Source organism: Oncorhynchus masou, chromosome 13, assembly GCF_036934945.1.
Source record: "Oncorhynchus masou masou isolate Uvic2021 chromosome 13, UVic_Omas_1.1, whole genome shotgun sequence".
In the NCBI taxonomy this organism is placed as follows: Eukaryota; Metazoa; Chordata; class Actinopteri; order Salmoniformes; family Salmonidae; genus Oncorhynchus; species Oncorhynchus masou.
Window position 1 is genome coordinate 19,043,085 of NC_088224.1, and position 20,546 is coordinate 19,063,630.

The 20,546-nt window shown below is 45.6% G+C and overlaps 1 protein-coding gene across 3 annotated transcripts in view; it reads right to left on the bottom strand.

Annotated features, from left to right (window-relative positions):
* LOC135551875 (cyclic AMP-responsive element-binding protein 5-like) overlaps nucleotides 1–18,279 on the bottom strand; it is a 32,158-nt gene extending 13,879 nt beyond the window's left edge. For 2 of the 3 annotated variants that reach the window (XM_064983146.1, XM_064983148.1), the window contains exons 1-5: nucleotides 18,193–18,279; nucleotides 7,900–7,966; nucleotides 7,630–7,720; nucleotides 5,974–6,083; nucleotides 3,848–4,020 (exon numbers count right to left, since the gene is read on the bottom strand). In XM_064983146.1, coding sequence (XP_064839218.1) covers nucleotides 3,848–4,020; nucleotides 5,974–6,083; nucleotides 7,630–7,720; nucleotides 7,900–7,953 — 428 coding nt within the window. In that variant the 5' untranslated portion in view covers nucleotides 7,954–7,966; nucleotides 18,193–18,279. Of the gene's footprint in view, nucleotides 1–3,847; nucleotides 4,021–5,973; nucleotides 6,084–7,629; nucleotides 7,721–7,899; nucleotides 7,967–17,734; nucleotides 17,827–18,192 lie in introns of those variants that run through there. The other variant, XM_064983147.1, reaches the window with a different exon arrangement.
* Between the last annotated feature and the right edge of the window lie 2,267 nt (nucleotides 18,280–20,546).

Genomic DNA, 20,546 nt, shown 5'->3' on the forward strand with positions numbered 1-20,546 from the left:
GCTCGGCCTGGGCTACAGAGCAAGACGTTGTCTGACTTTAACTGGCCATGTGATATGGTCCCTTCCCTTCCTTAGTCAATGTACTCTAATAGTACTATGTTGTAATCAACTGGACTGTACTACTCAACTGTACTATGCTGTGTTGTGCTCTGCTGTAGCTAAGCCCACTCTAACTCTTCTGAAGGGCTCATAGAACTTCTGTTACTTCTGAAACTCTAGGTTTGTGTCCCAAATGGCACCCTATTCCCTATATAGTGCGCTACTTTTGACCAGAGCTCTATGGGCCCTGGTTAAAGGGAATAGGGTGCCATTAGGGACTGAGAATAGACCTCTAGCAGCAGTGTCTTGAAGTTCTGAAACAATCAATGAACGTCACCGATTGGCCAGAGAGAGAATGTAAGGGCTCATAAAGGTATGTTAGAAGGTATCCATAACACACCATCTTTCCAGCACATGGACTGACTAGATAGCTCAACTTGCTGCCTCACACACCAGAGATACATGTAGCTACCTAGCTCCAGTTAGTAGCTGTGTGTGTGACAGGTTTCACAAAGCAGGGCCAGATGTCTGGAGTTGAGAGGAAAGACAGAGCCATGCCTAATCTCCATGCGCTGTAGTGTGATAACCACAGCCATGTAACCCACACCACCACCACACTGCCCGGGGCCCGGGCTGAAACAGGGGCTGGGGTTGGTCGGGGTTGGGGCCGGGACTGAAGCAGGGTCTGGAGTTGGTCGGGGTTGGGCCCGGGGCTGAAGCAGGGGCTGGAGTTGGTCTGGGTTGGGGCCGGGGCTGAAGCAGGGGCTGGAGTTGGTCTGGGTTGGGGCCGGGGCTGAAGCAGGGTCTGGGGTTGGTCGGGGTTGGGGCCAGGACTGAAGCAGGGTCTGGGGTTGGTCGGGTTGGGGCCAGGACTGAAACAGGGGCTGGGGTTGGTCGGGGTTGGGGCCAGGACTGAAACAGGGGCTGGGGTTGGTCGGGGTTGGGGCCGGGACTGAAGCAGGGTCTGGAGTTGGTCAGGGTTGGGCCCGGGGCTGAAACAGGGGCTGGAGTTGGTCTGGGTTGTGACGGCCGGCCGCCCAACAACCTGCCCGCTTGACCCTAACCCCTCCTCTCTTCTCCAGACCATTTCCGGAGACCTTCTCCCTTACCTCACCTCGCTCATCAACTCATCCCTGACCGCTTGACCCTATCCCCTCCTCTCTTCTCCAGACCATTTCCGGAGACCTTCTCCCTTACCTCACCTCGCTCATCAACTCATCCCTGACCGCTGGTTACGTCCCTTCCGTCTTCAAGAGAGCGAGAGTTGCACCCCTTCTGAAAAAACCTACACTCGATCCCTCCGATGTCAACAACTACAGACCAGTATCCCTTCTTTCTTTTCTCTATAAAACTCTTGAACGTGCCGTCCTTGGCCAGCTCTCCCGCTATCTCTCTCAGAATGACCTTCTTGATCCAAATCAGTCAGGTTTCAAGACTAGTCATTCAACTGAGACTGCTCTTCTCTGTATCACGGAGGCGCTCCGCACTGCTAAAGCTAACTCTCTCTCCTCTGCTCTCATCCTTCTAGACCTATCGGCTGCCTTCGATACTGTGAACCATCAGATCCTCCTCTCCACCCTCTCCGAGTTGGGCATCTCCGGCGCGGCCCACGCTTGGATTGCGTCCTACCTGACAGGTCGCTCCTACCAGGTGGCGTGGCGAGAATCTGTCTCCTCGCCACGCGCTCTCACCACTGGTGTCCCCCAGGGCTCTGTTCTAGGCCCTCTCCTATTCTCGCTATACACCAAGTCACTTGGCTCTGTCATAACCTCACATGGTCTCTCCTATCATTGCTATGCAGACGACACACAATTAATCTTCTCCTTTCCCCCTTCTGATGACCAGGTGGCGAATCGCATCTCTGCATGTCTGGCAGACATATCAGTGTGGATGACGGATCACCACCTCAAGCTGAACCTCGGCAAGACGGAGCTGCTCTTCCTCCCGGGGAAGGACTGCCCGTTCCATGATCTCGCCATCACGGTTGACAACTCCATTGTGTCCTCCTCCCAGAGCGCTAAGAACCTTGGCGTGATCCTGGACAACACCCTGTCGTTCTCAACTAACATCAAGGCGGTGGCCCGTTCCTGTAGGTTCATGCTCTACAACATCCGCAGAGTACGACCCTGCCTCACACAGGAAGCGGCGCAGGTCCTAATCCAGGCACTTGTCATCTCCCGTCTGGATTACTGCAACTCGCTGTTGGCTGGGCTCCCTGCCTGTGCCATTAAAACCCTACAACTCATCCAGAACGCCGCAGCCCGTCTGGTGTTCAACCTTCCCAAGTTCTCTTACGTCACCCCGCTCCTCTGCTCTCTCCACTGGCTTCCAGTTGAAGCTCGCATCCGCTACAAGACCATGGTGCTTGCCTACGGAGCTGTGAGGGGAACGGCACCACAGTACCTCCAGGCTCTGATCAGGCCCTACGCCCAAACAAGGGCACTGCGTTCATCCACCTCTGGCCTGCTCGCCTCCCTACCACTGAGGAAGTACAGTTCCCGCTCAGCCCAGTCAAAACTGTTCGCTGCTCTGGCCCCCCAATGGTGGAACAAACTCCCTCACGACGCCAGGACAGCGGAGTCAATCACCACCTTCCGGAGACACCTGAAACCCCACCTCTTTAAGGAATACCTAGGATAGGATAAAGTAATCCTTCTCACCCCCCCTTAAATGATTTAGATGCACTATTGTAAAGTGGCTGTTCCACTGGATGTCATAAGGTGAATTCACCAATTTGTAAGTCGCTCTGGATAAGAGCGTCTGCCAAATGACTTAAATGTAATGATGTAAATGTAATGGGTTGGGGCCGGGGCTGAAGCAGGGTCTGGGGTTGGTCGGGGTTGGGGCCAGGACTGAAGCAGGGTCTGGGGTTGGTCGGGGTTGGGGCCGGGGCTGAAACAGGGGCTGGGGTTGGTCGGGGTTGGGGCCCGGGCTGAAGCAGTGTCTGGGGTTGGTCGAGGTTGGGGCCGGGGCTGAAGCAGGGTCTGGGGTTGGTCGGGGTTGGGGCCAGGACTGAAACAGGGGCTGGGGTTGGTCGGGGTTGGGGCCGGGGCTGAAACAGGGGCTGGAGTTGGTCTGGGTTGGGGCCGGGGCTGAAGCAGGGTCTGGGGTTGGTCGGGGTTGGGGCCGGGGCTGAAGCAGGGTCTGGTGTTGGTCGGGGTTGGGCCCGGGCTGAAGCAGGGTCTGGGGTTGGTCGAGGTTGGGGCCGGGTCTGAAGCAGGGTCTGGAGTTGGTCGGGGTTGGGGCCGGGGCTGAAACAGGGGCTGGAGTTGGTCGGGGTTGGGGCCGGGGCTGAAACAGGGCCTGGAGTTGGTCGGGGCCGGGACTAGAGCTTGAACCAGATGGTTTTGTCAATGGCCGAGGGAGAGATGGCGGGTGAGGGGAAATATGGGGAGAGATGGAGAGAAAGAAAGAGATGCAAAGGGAAAGAGAATGACAGAAAGAGGGATGGAGGTTGAATGGGACCAATGGTGTATTTTAATAGCCAGTAGCCCCCCCCCTCCTCTCTCTCTCTCTCTCTCTCTCCAATTGTTTTCCCTCTTCCCCATCCCCCTCTCTCTCGCTCTCTCTAATTCATTAAGGCCTAATAAATTAGACTGTCTGTGGAATGACAGCCTGCTACAGACAGAATGAGTTATGGTTAGGACAGCAGAGGGGGAGGGGTGAGAGGTACAGGGAGGGAGGGAGAGAGAAAGGTGAGAGAGAGGGGTGAAAGGTAGAGGTAGAGGATAGTAACATGTTGACAAGATGTGTGTGTTTGGTGTGTAATTGTGTGTGTGTGTCTGACTCTTTGTCTCTGTGTGCTTACCCTGAGTGTGTGAGCATGGAGTGGGCCTGGGTGATGACTGAGTTGGACTGGGCAGAGGGCAGTGCTTGCTGTCCAGCCATGCTGCAGCTTAGACCCCTCATACCACCATGGGACTGTGGTTGGTGTTGGGAGTGGGGCTGGGTCACACATGATGATCCATTCTGAGGGATACTCTGAGAGACAAGGAAGAGAAGACTCGTTTTAATATGTATTCTGTTGTTGTTTGAATGAATACACACGTCTACATACCAATTTTACATCTTGGAGTGGGTGTCATTGTGTGAGTGTGTGTTGTGGGTCTGCAGCAAAGTGTGTGTGTGTGCGTGAATGCGTGTGTGTGCGCGCATCTGTGTGTGTCTGTTCGTTATGTGTCAATCTGTCTGGATGCTTACCTGCCAATAAGAACGTGATCACCTGGTGTTTCTTACCTGCCAATAAGAACGTGATCACCTGGTGTTTCTTACCTGCCAATAAGAACGTGATCACCTGGTGTTTCTTACCTGCCAATAAGAACGTGATCACCTGGTGTTTCTTACCTGCCAATAAGAACGTGATCACCTGGTGTTTCTTACCTGCCGCAGGTCAGATATCTAAACCTGCCTGAATGTCTGTCTGACTCTCACTCACCTTTCACTCAATACTTTCCCATCAGTCAAAATACCCGCCAACATGGCAGTGGTGTAAAGTACTTAAGTAAAAATACTTTTAAGTTCTACTTAAGTCGTTTTTTGGGGGTATCTGTACTTTCCATCACTATTTAAATTTTTGACAACATTTAGTTTTAACTCCGCTACATTCCTCCATATATTTTCCCTGGCACCCAAAAGTACTCATTACATTTCGAATGTTTAGCAGAACAAGAAAATGGTCCAATTGACTCACTTATCAAGAGAACATCCCTACCGCCTCTGATCTGGCAGACTCACTAAACACACATGCTTTGTTTACAAATTATGTCTGAGTGTTGGAGTGTACCCCTGGCTATCCGTAAATTTAAAAAACTGTAAAATCGTGACGTCAGGTTTCTTTACTATTTGGAATTTGAAATGATTTATACTTTTACCTTTGATACTTAAGTATATTTGATCAATTACATTTACTTTTGATACTTAAGTATTAAGACTTTTACTCAAGTAGGACAGTTGGGTACTTTTCCCATCACTGACCCTGGTGACGGTCTCCTATTTGTTTGTCTGTTCCATTTGCTAGTTTCATACAACAGCCTCGAAACCTTGCTTGCTCTTTCTGGGTATCTGTAGAGCACATTGTGCTTCAGCCCAGGCCCCCGGCAGGGTAGCCTAGTGGTTAGAGCGTTGGACTCGTAACCGAAAGGTTGCAAGTTCAAATCCCCGAGCCGACAAGGTACAAATCTGTCGTTCTGCCCCTGAACAGGAAGTTAACCCACTGTTCTTAGGCGGTCATTTAAAATAAGAATTTGTTCTTAACTGACTTGCCTAGTAAAATGAAGGTAAAAAAAAAAAATTGCTGATGTAAAAAGGACTTTAGAAAATAAATCTGATTTGATTTGAAACCTAGCATGTATCAGTATGCTCTCTGGATACAGTGTAATGTGCTAGTACAGTAATTACTGTCATGATAAATTACAGTTTTGTTAGTTCAAGTCCATAGAGATAGAAAACTCTATTGCCCAAAAGCCTGTTTTAGCATGGACAGCACCATTGAGGACTTTCACCATTTTGAAGTAGTCAACTGGGTGGGACTTCCTATGGGTTAAGGAAGGATCACATAATTCCATCCAGGTCACCAGGAGCCAATGAATTATACTCTTGAGCAAATATTCCATTACTGCAGGTATATCGCCAACCTTGGCTTTATACCAGTTCAAACAACACACTCTAGGTTGCAGTGTGCACCCTTTAAGTTTGTTTGCCAACTCATAGAAGTAGTAGAAGTGGAGATGGCCTTCAATGGCACTGGCCGTGCTCTCACAAATGCCATAATTGGACAGATGCAATGTCTATGCTAGTCGGAAATAGGAAACTCTGATGTCGGAAACATTTAACTGCTTGTTCACGTTCACGTGTTCACGTGTACACGTTCAAGTCTCATCCGCTTGCTCTATATGTCTGAGATTTCATGGGAAATGTAGTTTTTTCGTGTGTAACCTGTTTAATGTTCTGCTCTTCCTGTGCCTGGCGGAACTCCTGTTCGATCTCATTGAAGAGACCCACCTCCTCACAGTTACGCAGGAAACGGGTCGGCGTTGGGGTCTGGTCTGATCACACATAGCACAGAGAGAGCAAACAGACGTTAAGCATCAAACAGATATCATAACAACCATAATATTGCTACATTTACATTGTAGTCATTTATCCTGAGCGACTCACAGGAGCAAATTAGGTTTAAGTGCCTCGCTCAAGGGCACATCAACAGATTTTCACCTAGTTGGTCCAGGGATTCTGGCCCAATGCTCTTAACCACTAGGCATATGGAAGTACACAGATAGGTTTTGGTTGTGGCAGAGACCGATCTAAACCAGCACCTCAGGCAGTTTACAGCTGGCATGGTTTCAACATCACTGGAACTATGTTCAACTTGTTTTGTTTAGCCTTCCCTACACCACCATGACAGCCTTCCCAGCCACAGGCCCAGGAGCAGATCACAAGGTTTTAGGGTGATGGTTCCCCTAGCCACTGATTTTGGGTCAGTTTTGCATCTTCCTCACTAATGGCTAAGGTTAGGATTGGGGAAGGGGAAGCTGATCCTATACCTGTACTTAGGGGAAACTTCACCCAAGAGTGATCACCATAGTAACCAAGATAAGATCAGACAGAGACTGATTCTCTCACCTATAGTCTAAACTATCAGGGTTGAAAGGTCGCGAGGTCAGGAATCAAGAGTCACAAGCTCGGCACTCTTTTGTTTTGACAGGAGATTTCCTCCAGGAGGGCTGAGTGTCTACAGGCCCCTGCAGGATAGAACCTGACTGGTGTGGGTCAAAGGTCAACAGAGATGTTTAAGCCCAGAGAGACAGACAGACGTTGCCACGGTAACAGACAGACAGGGTCTTCATCTGGCCTGCACGATTGAGAGTGTGTTTTTGTCAGAGGCTGAGCCTTGGCCACCAGTGCTCTAGTCTGCTGTGGATTGACTGTTCTCTTCTCGTCTCTGTATGTGCTGCAAATACTATAGTATCTTACCACTACTGGTTATCAATACAAGTCATCAGTATACTGTACTGTTCTCTACGTCATCGTTTTTTCATCAACCACAGAAGAGGTCACACGCGCATGCAAAGACGTAAACACACACACACACACAGACGAACATGAATACACATGCTCGCACACACATGCATACACACACACACACATGGTCATATACACACGGACACACAGGCCTGAACCAGACAACACTACGCTTGAGTGACAGACAGTCGGTCAGAGAGGTGAAGGGGGGAGGGAGGGAGGAGAGAGGAGAGGGGGGGGGATAAGACTTATCAGAACACTTGTATTCTATCGATCGGAAGGGACGAGAAATATTATCATACCAGTCAGACACACAAACTCTGCACTAAAAAATCCTGACAGACTGAGAACATTAGTGAAACACACATAAAGAACTCTGGGTAATAAGTTAATAAGGGTGAAACATGGGGACGGAGAACGAGAGAACGAAAGAGTCAGGGTGAAACAGAAAAGGAAAAAGAGGGAATCTTTGGCATTGGAGGTTATCCTTGACTGGAAACAGAATAGAAATAATCATCATTACAAAGCTAATGTCCTCTCTATGCTATCTACATCTATACATGTTCTTCTCACCTGCGAGGGGATCAGCCTTGGTGGAGGAGAACTTGAGGGTCATCTCATGCTTGTGTCTGTGGATCATCAGGTGGTCTTCTGTTTGGAACCGCTGTATGGGGCGAAGAGCGAGAGAGATCAACTTAGCATGCTCACTAAAACATTTATTTATGGAATGACTTTTTAAGTGGCATAGATTTATCAAATCTGATTTATGATAAAATAAGATTATTAGATATCAAATCATCATGCAGTGAGGAGATTGTTTACGAGAGGTCCACACACACACACCTGCGAGCAGCCAGGAGCGCTGCACCTATATGGCCGGTCCTGTTCATCATTCATCTCTATTACAAACCTACAGTCAGAAAGACAAGAGGAGAGACAAACACACAGTCAGAGACAAGAGGAGAGACAAACTCACAGTCAGAGACAAGAGGAGAGACAAACCCAAAGTCAGAGAGACAAGAGGAGAGACAAACCCACAGTCAGAGAGACAACAGGAGAGACAAACATAAATGGTCAGCATTTTTTGACATAATCAAATCCGAATAACACTGACTATACAGTATATACAGTATACACGACTAATACAACTTGAAACCAATCCAATTCTAGCAGTAGTGGCCCATACCCACTGATGAAGGATGACTGTTGGGATGGAACCTTATCTCAAAGACAACGATCCAGTCAGGGTCACTGTGAGTGTGACACACCGTAGGGCCCTGAGTTTTTCCCAATCAGTATGTGATAGAGAAGATTCAGGGCATCATTTTCATAGTGCAAAAGAATTGTACAAACTGCAAAAAATACCATAAACCTCATTATAATCTGCCATCTTGATTTAATTAAAAACTTTTCTTCAACATTGTGCCTTATAAACAGACACAAATGGCTGTTAATATGTCTACTAGACCTGACTGAATGACACTCTACTCTTAGGTAGAGGTGGGCGTTATGGACAAAAATTGGTAACACTTTACTTGACACCTAGCGTCATAACACGCTAGGACATGGTCATAATCATGTCAAAATGTCATGACAGCTGACATAACTTGTCATAACACGCTAGGACATGGTCATAATCATGTCAAAATGTCATGACAGCTGACATAACTTCTCATAACACGCTAGGACATGGTCATAATCATGTCAAAATGTCATGACAGCTGACATAACTTCTCATAACACGCTAGGACATGGTCATAATCATGTCAAAATGTCATGACACTGTCATGACCCATATATTTACACCTGTTGTGACATGTATTGTGTTATTTTATGGCTGATTATGACATTATGACATCATCAGTCTTGTCCTGCTCCTGAAATCTGCTCCTGCCTTCATCCCAGTCATCAGAAACAGAGCATTGGGGTAGGTACATGTCTAACATCAATGTGTGTGCAATTACAATGTAATTTAATATGGTCAATTTCAGAAAATGTTATATAACATAAGCATACTGTTGACAAGTAATCTATGATGTAATGGAATGTGTTGCCCTGTGTGGTAGGTTTTGTGGGTTTTGAAACTTATTTAGGTGTCATAACCAGCCATAAAATAACGCAATAAATGTCACAACAGGTATAAATATGTGTGTCATGACAGTGTTATGACCATATTATGACAGGTTATGACACGTTATATCTGCTGTTCTGACATTAAGACATGGTTACGACCATGTCATGACAGTGTTATGACCATATTATGACAGGTTATGACACGTTATATCTGCTGTTCTGACATTAAGACATGGTTACGACCATGTCATGACAGTGTTATGACCATATTATGACAGGTTATGACACGTTATATCTGCTGTTCTGACATTAAGACATGGTTATGACCATGTCATGACAGTGTTATGACCATATTATGACAGGTTATGACACGTTATATCTGCTGTTCTGACATTAAGACACGGTTACGACCATGTCATGACAGTGTTATGACCATATTATGACAGGTTATGACACGTTATATCTGCTGTTCTGACATTAAGACACGGTTACGACCATGTCATGACAGTGTTATGACCATATTATGACAGGTTATGACACGTTATATCTGCTGTTCTGACATTAAGACACGGTTACTACCATGTCATGACAGTGTTATGACCATATTATGACAGGTTATGACACGTTATATCTGCTGTTCTGACATTAAGACATGGTTACGACCATGTCATGACGTGTTATGACGCTGGGTGTCAAGTGTTAACCAAAAATTCATATTGCGATACATTTCCTGAATTGATGCTTTAATAATAAATAGAAGGATAAGTTTATAACATTAATGTGCACAACTGTTCTTTAAATGATACTTTCAACTACTACTACTAGATTGATGGTTGTAGCCAATCGCCAATATTAGCAAACTTATTTCATTTCAAACTTCACATTTCTCTAGTATAGGCTACTTATCGTAATGATATGAACAGCACATCTCTCGACTTGAGATGTGATTCAAGTTTAAGTAGACTGTAGACCTATGCTGCCTTTCCCTTTGTTAGAGAGCACTCAAGAAGTCCCATTTCTGAACAACACAAGCATTGAGACTTGAGGAAGACTTGTGAGAGATTTGAGAGTTAGGGACAGAGGGTTCATGCTAACCCCAAGCTGACCCCTAACACAGCAGTGAAATGAAGATGGAGGAGGGGGGGAGATGATGGGGGTAATTATAAACTATTAGAAATGCTAGCTCTTCATTTTCCACTGAGACCAGGATCTAGTGAACTCTGACACGCCAGACATTCCTCATGGCCGTGTCGAATGCGTCCCATGGCCCAGGGCTCTGGTCAAACGTTGTGCACTATATAGGTAATAGGGTGCCATTTGGGATGCAGACAGAGGTGTGTCTGAGTCAGGACACAGATTTTCAGGAGAGCTGATGCCTGGGTCTTATGAGGAGAGCTGGGTTGGTTGGTTGGAAAACTCTTCAAAGGTGTTTTATTTCTTAACTGGCAGTGTCCTCTGTTGCTTCTGCTTCTGTCAACTGTAGAAAGACAACAGAAAGACACCCACACATTATGCTGCCAGTTGCCATCTTTAGTGACAATGTTTTGATCCACAACCATCTTTGTAATGTCCCTTTATATCAAGGCAATTATCGTTTCAGCTTGAGCTCTTTATGACCTTAGTCTCTGTAGCCTTGAAGATGGGAGTCCTTAAAGGTCAAACTGCCACGTCCGTTTCTGATATTACAACAACAAAGACTGCAAACAACCAACTCTGTTTTTTTCCTCTGACATCATTGCATGTGTGATAGAACAGCAGCATATGTACTGCAATTTTTAACCTTGATGCTCCTCAGCTCTGCTTCATCAACAAAACAATAACATTGGCTGTGGGGCGGACAGTGGTGCTGTTTCCCCTACTGTGGATTCCACCTTTAAACATCAGTGACCATGATGACCAGCCCTGCGAATGGATGCAGAATACACCGGTCGTCGGTTGGCCATAGAGGTTAGCCACCATACTTGTCATTCTGCCACATTACAGAGGTCACTAAGGCAACTATTTCCATGGTGAAATGTGATTCATCACTCCAGAGAACGTGTTTCCACTAGTCCAGAGTCCAATGGTGGCAAGCTGTACACCACTCCAGCTGACGCTTGGCATTGCGCATGGTGATCTTAGGCTTGTGTGCAGCTGCTCGGCCATGGAAATCCATTTCATTAAGCTCCCAACGAACAGTTCTTGTGCTGAGGTTGGTTCCAGAGGAAGTTTGGTACTCGTTAGGCAGTGTTGCAACGAAGGACAGATGAGATTTAGGCGCTTCAGCACTCGGTGGTCCTGTTCTGTGAGCTTGTGTGGCCTACCACTTTGCATCTGAGCCATTGTTGCTTCTAGAAGTTTCCACCTCACAATAACAGAACTTACAGATGACAGGGGCAGCTCTAGCAGGGCACAAATTTGACGAACTGACTTGTTGGAAAGGTGGCATCCTATGACGGTGCCACGTTAAAAGTCACTAAAGCTCCCGGGTGGTGCAGTGGTCTAAGGCAATGCATTGCAGTGCTAGATGTTCCACCAGACACTCTGGGTTCGAGTCCAGGCTCTGTCGCAGCCTGGCCGCGACTGGGAGGTCCATGGGGCGACGCACAATTGGCCTAGCGTCGTCCGGGTTAGGGAGGGTTTGTCTGGTAGGCATATCCTTGTCTCATCGCGCACCAGTGACTCCTGTGGCGGGCCGGGTGCAGTGCACGCTGACCAGGTCGCTAGGTGTACGGTGTTTCCTCCGACACATTGGTGCGGCTGGCTTCCGGGTTGGATGCGCATTGTGTCAAGAAGCAGTGCGGCTTGGTTGGGTTGTGTTTCGGAGTACGCATGGCTCTCAACCTTCGGCTCTCCCGAGCCCTTACGGGAGTTGTAGCGAGTTGTAGAGAGAAGACAGTAACTACTAACAGTTGGATACCACGAATTTGGTATCTTAAATGTATACACCTGTCAGCAACAATTGTTTGGCTGAAATAGCTGAATCCACTAATTTGAAGGGGTGTCCACATACTTTTGTATATAAAGTGTACACACACTTCACTGAGGTAGGTTTAGCCTGAGAGAGTGGGGATATTTTATTTATATTGTATTTAACCTTTATTTAACTAGGCAGTTAAGAACAAATTCTTATTTACAATGACGTGTCCCCTGTCAAACCTTAACCCGGACGACGCTGGGCCGATTGTGTGTCGCCATATGGGACTCCCAATCACGGCCGGGTGTGATACAGCCTGGAATAGACCAGGGTCTGTAGTGACACCTCTAGCCCTGAGATGCAGTGCCTTAGACCGCTGGGAGCCAAAGTGGCGTTTTGGTTGAGGGGGGATATATGGACACACTCACACTAATGTTCAAGTTATGAGGGAGAGGAGAGAAAGGGAGGAGGAGGGGTTGAGAGATATAAAAGGTGAGTGACAGAGAGAGGATGCGGGTACAGAGGGATTTACAGAGTGACAGAGAGAGGATGAGGGGTACAGGGAGATTTACAGTGACAGAGAGAGGATGTGGGGTATAGAGAGATTTACAGAGTGACAGAGAGAGGATGAGGGGTACAGAGAGATTTACAGAGTGACAGAGAGAGGATGAGGGGTATAGAGAGATTTACAGAGTGACAGAGAGATGATGAGGGGTATAGAGAGATTTACACTGACTGTACAAAACATTATGAACATGATTGAGACTGACCAGGTGAATCCAGGTGAAAGCTATGATACTTTTTTGATGTCACTTGATAAATTCACTTCAATCAGTGTAGATGAAGGGGAGGAGACAAAGTAAAGAAGGATTTTTAAGCCTTGAGAAAATTGGACATGGATTGTGTTGTGTGCCATCTGAACAGGTTATGGTAGTAAATGCCAGGCGCACCGGTTTGTGTCAAGAACTGCAACACTCCTGGGTTTTTCACACTCAACATTTTCTGTGTGTATCAAGAATGGTCCACCACCCAAAGGACATCCAGCCACCTTGACACAACTGTGGGACAAATTGGAGTCAACATGGGCCAGCATCCCTATGGAACACTTGACACAATTCAATATAAGGAAGGTGTTCTTAATGTTTTGTACACTCCGTGTAAAAGGTGAGTGACTGACAGAGAGAGAGGAGGAGGTGTAGAGATATAAAAGGTGAGTGACTGACAGAGAGGAGGAGGTGTAGAAATATGAAAGGTGAGTGACTGACAGAGAGAGGAGGTGTAGAGATATACAAGGTGAGTGATTGACAGAGAAGAAGAGGTGTATAGATATACAAGGTGAGTGACTGACAGAGAGGGGGAGGTGTAGAGATATGAAAGGTGAGTGATTGACAGAGAGGAGGAGGTGTAGAGATATGAAAGGTGAGAGACTGACTAAGAGAGATGAGGAGGTGCAGAGATATGAAAGGTGAGAGACTGACAGATAGATGAGGAGGTGTAGAGATATGAAAGGTGAGTGACTGACAGAGAGAGGAGGAGGTATAGAGATATAAAAGGTGAGTGACTGACAGAGAGATGAGGAGGAGGTGTAGAGATATAAAAGGTGAGTGACTGACAGAGAGGAGGAGGTAAAGAGATATAAAAGTTGAGTGACTGACAGAGAGGAGGAGGTATAGAGATATGAAAGGTGAGTGACTGACAGAGAGATGAGGAGGTGTAGAGATGTAAAAGGTGAGAGACTGACTAAGAGAGATGAGGAGGTGCAGAGATATGAAAGGTGAGAGACTAACAGAGAGATGAGGAGGTGTAGAGATATGAAATGTGAGAAACTGACAGATAGATGAGGAGGTGTAGAGATATAAAAGGTGAGTGACTGACAGAGAGGAGGAGGTGTAGAGATATACAAGGTGAGTGACTGACAGAGAGGAGGAGGTGTAGAGATATAAAAGGTGAGTGACTGACAGAGAGAGGAGGTGTAGAGATATACAAGGTGAGTGACTGACAGAGAGGAAGAGGTGTATAGATATACAAGGTGAGTGACTGACAGAGAGGAGGAGGTGTAGAGATATAAAAGGTGAGTGACTGACAGAGAGGAGGAGGTATTGAGATATAAAAGGTGAGTGACTGACAGAGAGATGAGGAGGAGGTGTAGAGATATGAAAGGTGAGTGACTGACAGAGAGATGAGGAGGAGGTGTAGAGATATAAATGGTGAGTGACTGACAGAGAGGAGGAGGTATAGAGATATAAAAGGTGAGTGACTGACAGAGAGGAGGAGGTATAGAGATATAAAAGGTGAGTGACTGACAGAGAGGAGGAGGTATAGAGATATAAAAGGTGAGTGACTGACAGAGAGGAGGAGGTATAGAGATATAAAGGGTGAGTGACTGACAGAGAGGAGGAGGTATAGAGATATAAAAGGTGAGTGACTGACAGAGAGATGAGGAGGAGGTGTAGAGATATGAAGGGTGAGTGACTGACAGAGAGATGAGGAGGAGGTGTAGAGATATAAAAGGTGAGTGACTGACAGAGAGGAGGAGGTGTAGTGATATAAAAGGTGAGTGACTGACAGAGAGGAGGGGGTATAGAGATATAAAATGTGAGTGACTGACAGACAGATGAGGAGGAGGTGTAGAGATATGAAAGGTGAGTGACTGACAGAGCGATGAGGAGGAGGTGTAGAGATATAAAAGGTGAGTGACTGACAGAGAGGAGGAGGTATAGAGATATGAAAGGGTGAGTGACTGACAGAGAGGAGGAGGTATAGAGATATAAAAGGTGAGTGACTGACAGAGAGAGGAGGAGGTATAGAGATATAAAAGGTGAGTGACTGACAGAGAGGAGGAGGTATAGAGATATAAAAGGTGAGTGACTGACAGAGAGGAGGAGGTATAGAGATATAAAATGTGAGTGACTGACAGACAGATGAGGAGGAGGTGTAGAGATATGAAAGGTGAGTGACTGACAGAGCGATGAGGAGGAGGTGTAGAGATATAAAAGGTGAGTGACTGACAGAGAGGAGGAGGTATAGAGATATGAAAGGGTGAGTGACTGACAGAGAGAGGAGGAGGTATAGAGATATAAAAGGTGAGTGACTGAATGAGAGATGAGGAGGAGGTGTAGAGATATGAAGGGTGAGTGACTGACAGAGAGATGAGGAGGAGGTGTAGAGATATAAAAGGTGAGTGACTGACAGAGAGGAGGAGGTGTAGTGATATAAAAGGTGAGTGACTGACAGAGAGAGGAGGTATAGAGATATAAAAGGTGAGTGACTGACAGAGAGATGAGGAGGAGGTGTAGAGATATAAAAGGTTAGTGACTGACAGAGAGGAGGAGGTGTAGAGATATAAAAGGTGAGTGACTGACAAAGAGAGAGGAGGTATAGAGATATAAAAGGTGAGTGACTGACAGAGAGAGAGGAGGAGGTGTAGAGATATAAAAGGTTAGTGACTGACAGAGAGAGGAGGTATAGAGATATAAAAGGTGAGTGACTGACAGAGAGGAAGAGGTATAGAGATATGAACGGTGAGTGACTGACAGAGAGAGATGAGGAGGTGCAGAGATATGAAAGGTGAGTGACTGACAGAGAGAGGAGGAGGTGTAGAGATATAAAAGGTGAGTGACTGACAGAGGGAGGAGGTGTAGAGATATAAAAGGTGAGTGACTGACAGAGGGAGGAGGAGGCGTAGAGATATAAAAGGTAAATGACTGACAGAGTTTGGAGGTATAGAGATATAAAAGGTGAGTGACTGACAGGGAAGAGGAGGTATAGAGATATGAACGGTGAGTGACTGACAGAGAGATGAGGAGGAGGTGTAGAGATATGAACGGTGAGTGACTGACAGAGAGAGATGAAGAGGTGTGGAGATATAAAATGTGAGTGACTGACTAAGAGAGATGAGGAGGTGCAGAGATATGAAAGGTGAGAGACTGACAGAGAGATGAGGAGGAGGTGTAGAGATATAAAAGGTGAGTGACTGACAGAGAGGAGGAGGTATAGAGATATAAAAGGTGAGTGACTGACAAAGAGGAGGAGGTGTAGTGATATAAAAGGTGAGTGACTGACAAAGAGGAGGAGGTGTAGTGATATAAAAGGGTGAGTGACTGACAGAGAGAAGGAGTTATAGAGATATAAAAGGTGAGTGACTGACAGAGAGGAGGAGGTGTAGAGATATAAAAGGTGAGTGACTGACAAAGAGAGAGGAGGTATAGAGATATAAAAGGTGAGTGACTGACAAAGAGAGAGGAGGAGGTATAGAGATATAAAAGGTGAGTGACTGACAGAGAGATGAGGAGGAGGTGTGGAGATATAAAAGGTTAGTGACTGACAGAGAGAGGAGGTGTGGAGATATAAAATGTGAGTGACTGACTAAGAGAGATGAGGAGGTGCAGAGATATGAAAGGTGAGAGACTGACAGAGAGATGAGGAGGAGGTGTAGAGATATAAAAGGTGAGTGTCTGACAGAGAGGAGGAGGTATAGAGATATGAAAGGTGAGTGACTGACAGAGGAGGAGGTGTAGAGATATAAAAGGTAAATGACTGACAGAGAGAGGAGGTATAGAGATATAAAAGGTGAGTGACTGACAGAGAGGAGGAGGTATAGAGATATAAAAGGTGAGTGACTGACAGGGAGGAGGAGGTATAGAGATATGAACGGTGAGTGACTGACAGAGAGATGAGGAGGAGGTGTAGAGATATAAAAGGTGAGTGACTGACAGAGAGGAGGAGGTATAGAGATATGAAAGGTGAGTGACTGACAGAGAGTAGGAGGTGTAGAGATATGAAAGGTGAGTGACTGACAGAGAGGAGGTATAGAGATATGAAAGGTGAGTGACTGACAGAGGAGGAGGTGTAGAGATATAAAAGGTAAATGACTGACAGAGAGAGGAGGTGTAGAGATATAAAAGGTGAGTGACTGACAGAGTGAGATGAAGAGGTGTGGAGATATAAAAGGTGAGTGACTGACAGAGAGATGAGGAGGTGGTGTAGTGATATAAAAGGTGAGTGACTGACAGAGAGGAGGAGGTATAGAGATATGAAAGGTGAGTGACTGACATAGGAGGGAACATAGAAAAGCGAAGACAGGCACAGCAGGATAAGAGCACAGACAGAGAGAGAAATAGGTTGTGGTAGAGAGAGGGAGGACGGAGGGAGATCGAGGGAGGGAGTGTTGCGGACACACACACCCTATTCCCTAAGTGCACTGCTTTTGACCAGGGTTTTCATCAAAAGTAGTACACTATGTAAGGAATAGCTGCCTTCTGGGACGCATAGAGACGGAGGGAAAGAGTGTGCTGAGGAACAGCCGAGGGCAGGCTGAAACCTGCTCTGAAGCAGTCACCATATTCCACCCTGCTCCACATGTGCGGAGGTGACTTCATAGGTGTGTGTGTGTGCACATGTGTGTGTCACTGTTAAAAAGACATCAACCACCCCGTTCATCATCATCATCATTATTAACCCCCACAATCTTCATCACTACAACCATGAAATATGATTCTGAATACTAGTTTTGACTAGGTTACTAGGCTACTGAAATTCTATTACAAACTCAAACATGGGCTATAGTATGATGTGTCATGTTTTAGGGCTAAACAATGATTGCACTAATGCAAAAGACAATAATAACGTTTATCAAATCACTCGGCATCATATGGAAACACACACACACACACACACACACACACACACACACACACACTCTGAATTCACCTGTCAGTTTGATTGCCCAAAATGCTTGTCGTGCGCAAAAACTTCAGCAGTTGTTTTCGAAACAATCAACTTCCAACTTCCCCTTTTTCTGTAGTCTGTACCAAGTCCTAAATTAACTCAAATCACCTACGAATAAACTGCTACTTCACATACACAAAAATCTGATAGCCTTCAGTCTAATGTGAAGAACATGACCGCGTTAAATGGATCAACCCGAGCCCCTCATAAACAAGCCGACACCGTTGGGGATTGCGTCCCCCCCCCCCCCCCCCCCAATAGACATGCAGCTCGTTGATGAACCAAAACCGGACCAGCCCTGCACACACCAAACTTTAAGAAAGCAAAATAAAAAATGTATCGCAAAATCTACCAAACACTGAACTCGTGCCAGTCTAAAAATAATTTTTAAACGAGCCGAACAATTGTGGGCGATAGAAAGTTCGTTGTGATAAACTTACCTAACAAGTGGAGCGGACAAGCGGCACTGAGTTGAGAGGAACCACGTTGGACTGAGGCAGGATTACAATACATTCTATTTGCAGAGGCATTACATCACCCCTAGGGTGACGTCACGTGGGATTCCTGAACTTCTAAATCATTGCGGTCCCGCTTCGGAGGGGGCGTGGTTAACTACTAGCCCGTGCTCGGAACGACTGTATGCGTATTATAGGCAACAGTAGGCTGGCATCTCGCTCAAACCTCCACCACCTTCAACAGATGTCTGTCTGCCTGGGACTGGGTGTGCGGGACGCGACGGTACGCCAGACAGGCCTTGGGGACAGATGCATCGAGGGAACTGGTACGAGATCAGGGGAGAAGGGGGAGGAAGATGGGAGGGGAGGTCTATATGTCACTAGCCTTTGCGCAGAGCCGTACAGGACGTCCCAGCGGGGTCTACCTCTGTACAGAATGTGTTGATTTGCTGAAGGCTATGTGAATGAGTACGATATTGTATTTCGAGTTACTTTCGTGGTTCCATAATGGCTTTTTATGTTAATAGACACATCAAACAGACAGGAAGTCAAGTCCACATTGATTCCAGAGCCCAGACTTAAAGTAGAAGACCCCATGTCTCTAAAACAAAATAAATAAAATAGAGAGTTTCAGACTAGGTTTCGAGCCACTCAGGGCACACCTGGACAATCACACCAGGACTCCATTAGGTTTAATGACAGCGACCTCAGATCGCCTTTATACAGTGAGCTCCAAAAGTATTGGGACAATGACAAAAGTTTTGTTGTTTTGGCTCTGGACACCAGCAGACTGTCAGCTTTCATTTGTGGGTTTTGTACAAAATCTCCCCATTATAGGGGACCAAAACTATTTGGACAAATTCACTCACATTTTACCAGTCAAAATGTTTGGACACCTACAGTACTCATTCCAGGGTTTTCTTAATATGTGCTATTTTCTACATTGTAGAATAATAGTGAAGATATCAAAACTATGAAATAACACATATGGAATCAATGAGTAGGTGTGTCCAACGTTTTGACAGTATACAGTATATGTGTATTAAAGTAGTAAAAAATGAAGTATTTGGTCCCATATTCATAGCATGCAATGACTACATCCAGCTCGTGAATACACATTTGGAAACCATGTGTTTGATGTGTTTGATACCGTTTCATATATTCAGTTCCAGCCATTTCTATGAGCCTGTCCTCCCCAATTAAGGTGCCACCAGCAGCCTGTGAGTGGCACCAACTGCAACATGCCCTTACCGACATTAAAAAAAACTTTAGGATTTCACCAATCAAAGGCGCTTGTCTTGAAATTAGTAGTGGTGGAAAAAGTACCCAATTGTCATACTTGAGTAAAAGTAAAGATATCTTCATAGAAAATGATGATAAAATGAAGATGTCAGAAGGTGAATTCACCAATTTGTAAGTTGCTCTGGATAAGAGCGTCTGCTAAATGACTTAAATGTAAATGTAAATGTAAGTCACCCAGTAAAATACTACTTGAGTAAAAGTCTAAAAGTATTTGGTTTTAAATATCAGTATAAGTATAAGTATCAATAGTAAATGTAATTGCAAAATATACTCAAGTATCAAAAGTAAATCATTTCAAATTCCTTATATTAAGCAAACCACATGGCACGATTTTCTTGTTTTTTTAATTTACAGATAGCCAGGGGCACACTCCAAAACTCAGGTATAATTTACAAACTAAGCATTTGTGTTTAGTGAGTCCGCCAGATCAGAGGTAGTTGGGATGACCAGGGATGTTCTCTTGTTAAGTGATTGAATTGGACTATTGTCTTGTCCTGCTCAGCATTCAAAATGTAACGAGTACTTTTGGGTGCCAGGGAAAATGTATGTAGTAAAAAGTACATTATTTTCTTTAGGAATGTAGTGGAGTAAAAGTGAAAGTAGTCAAACATGTAAATAGTAAAGTAAAGTACAAATACCCCCAGAAAACGACTTAAGTAGTACTTTAAAGTATTTTTTACTTAAGTACTTTACACCACTGGAAATTAAGCTGTTTATTTTTGTTGAACCTTAACTTTGAATTGGATTAATTTGCCATATTTGGTCAGGCTTCCTGCATGTCCTGCAGCGGCTGTAGAGACAGAGAGGGACTTGGGCATGGATTCATAATGTGTCTCATATGAGTGCTGATCTAGGATCAGTTCACCCCAGTCCATGCAATATTATTCACTGTGATTGAAAAGGCATAACCTATTCCAGAACAGCACTCCTACTCTAGGAGGCTTTATTACTATGGGCCCATGTTGTGTTGTTGATGTGGCTGAAGTGTGACACCAAACTAAACCCTCTGACTCTGTGACTCACCTCAAAGCAAAAAT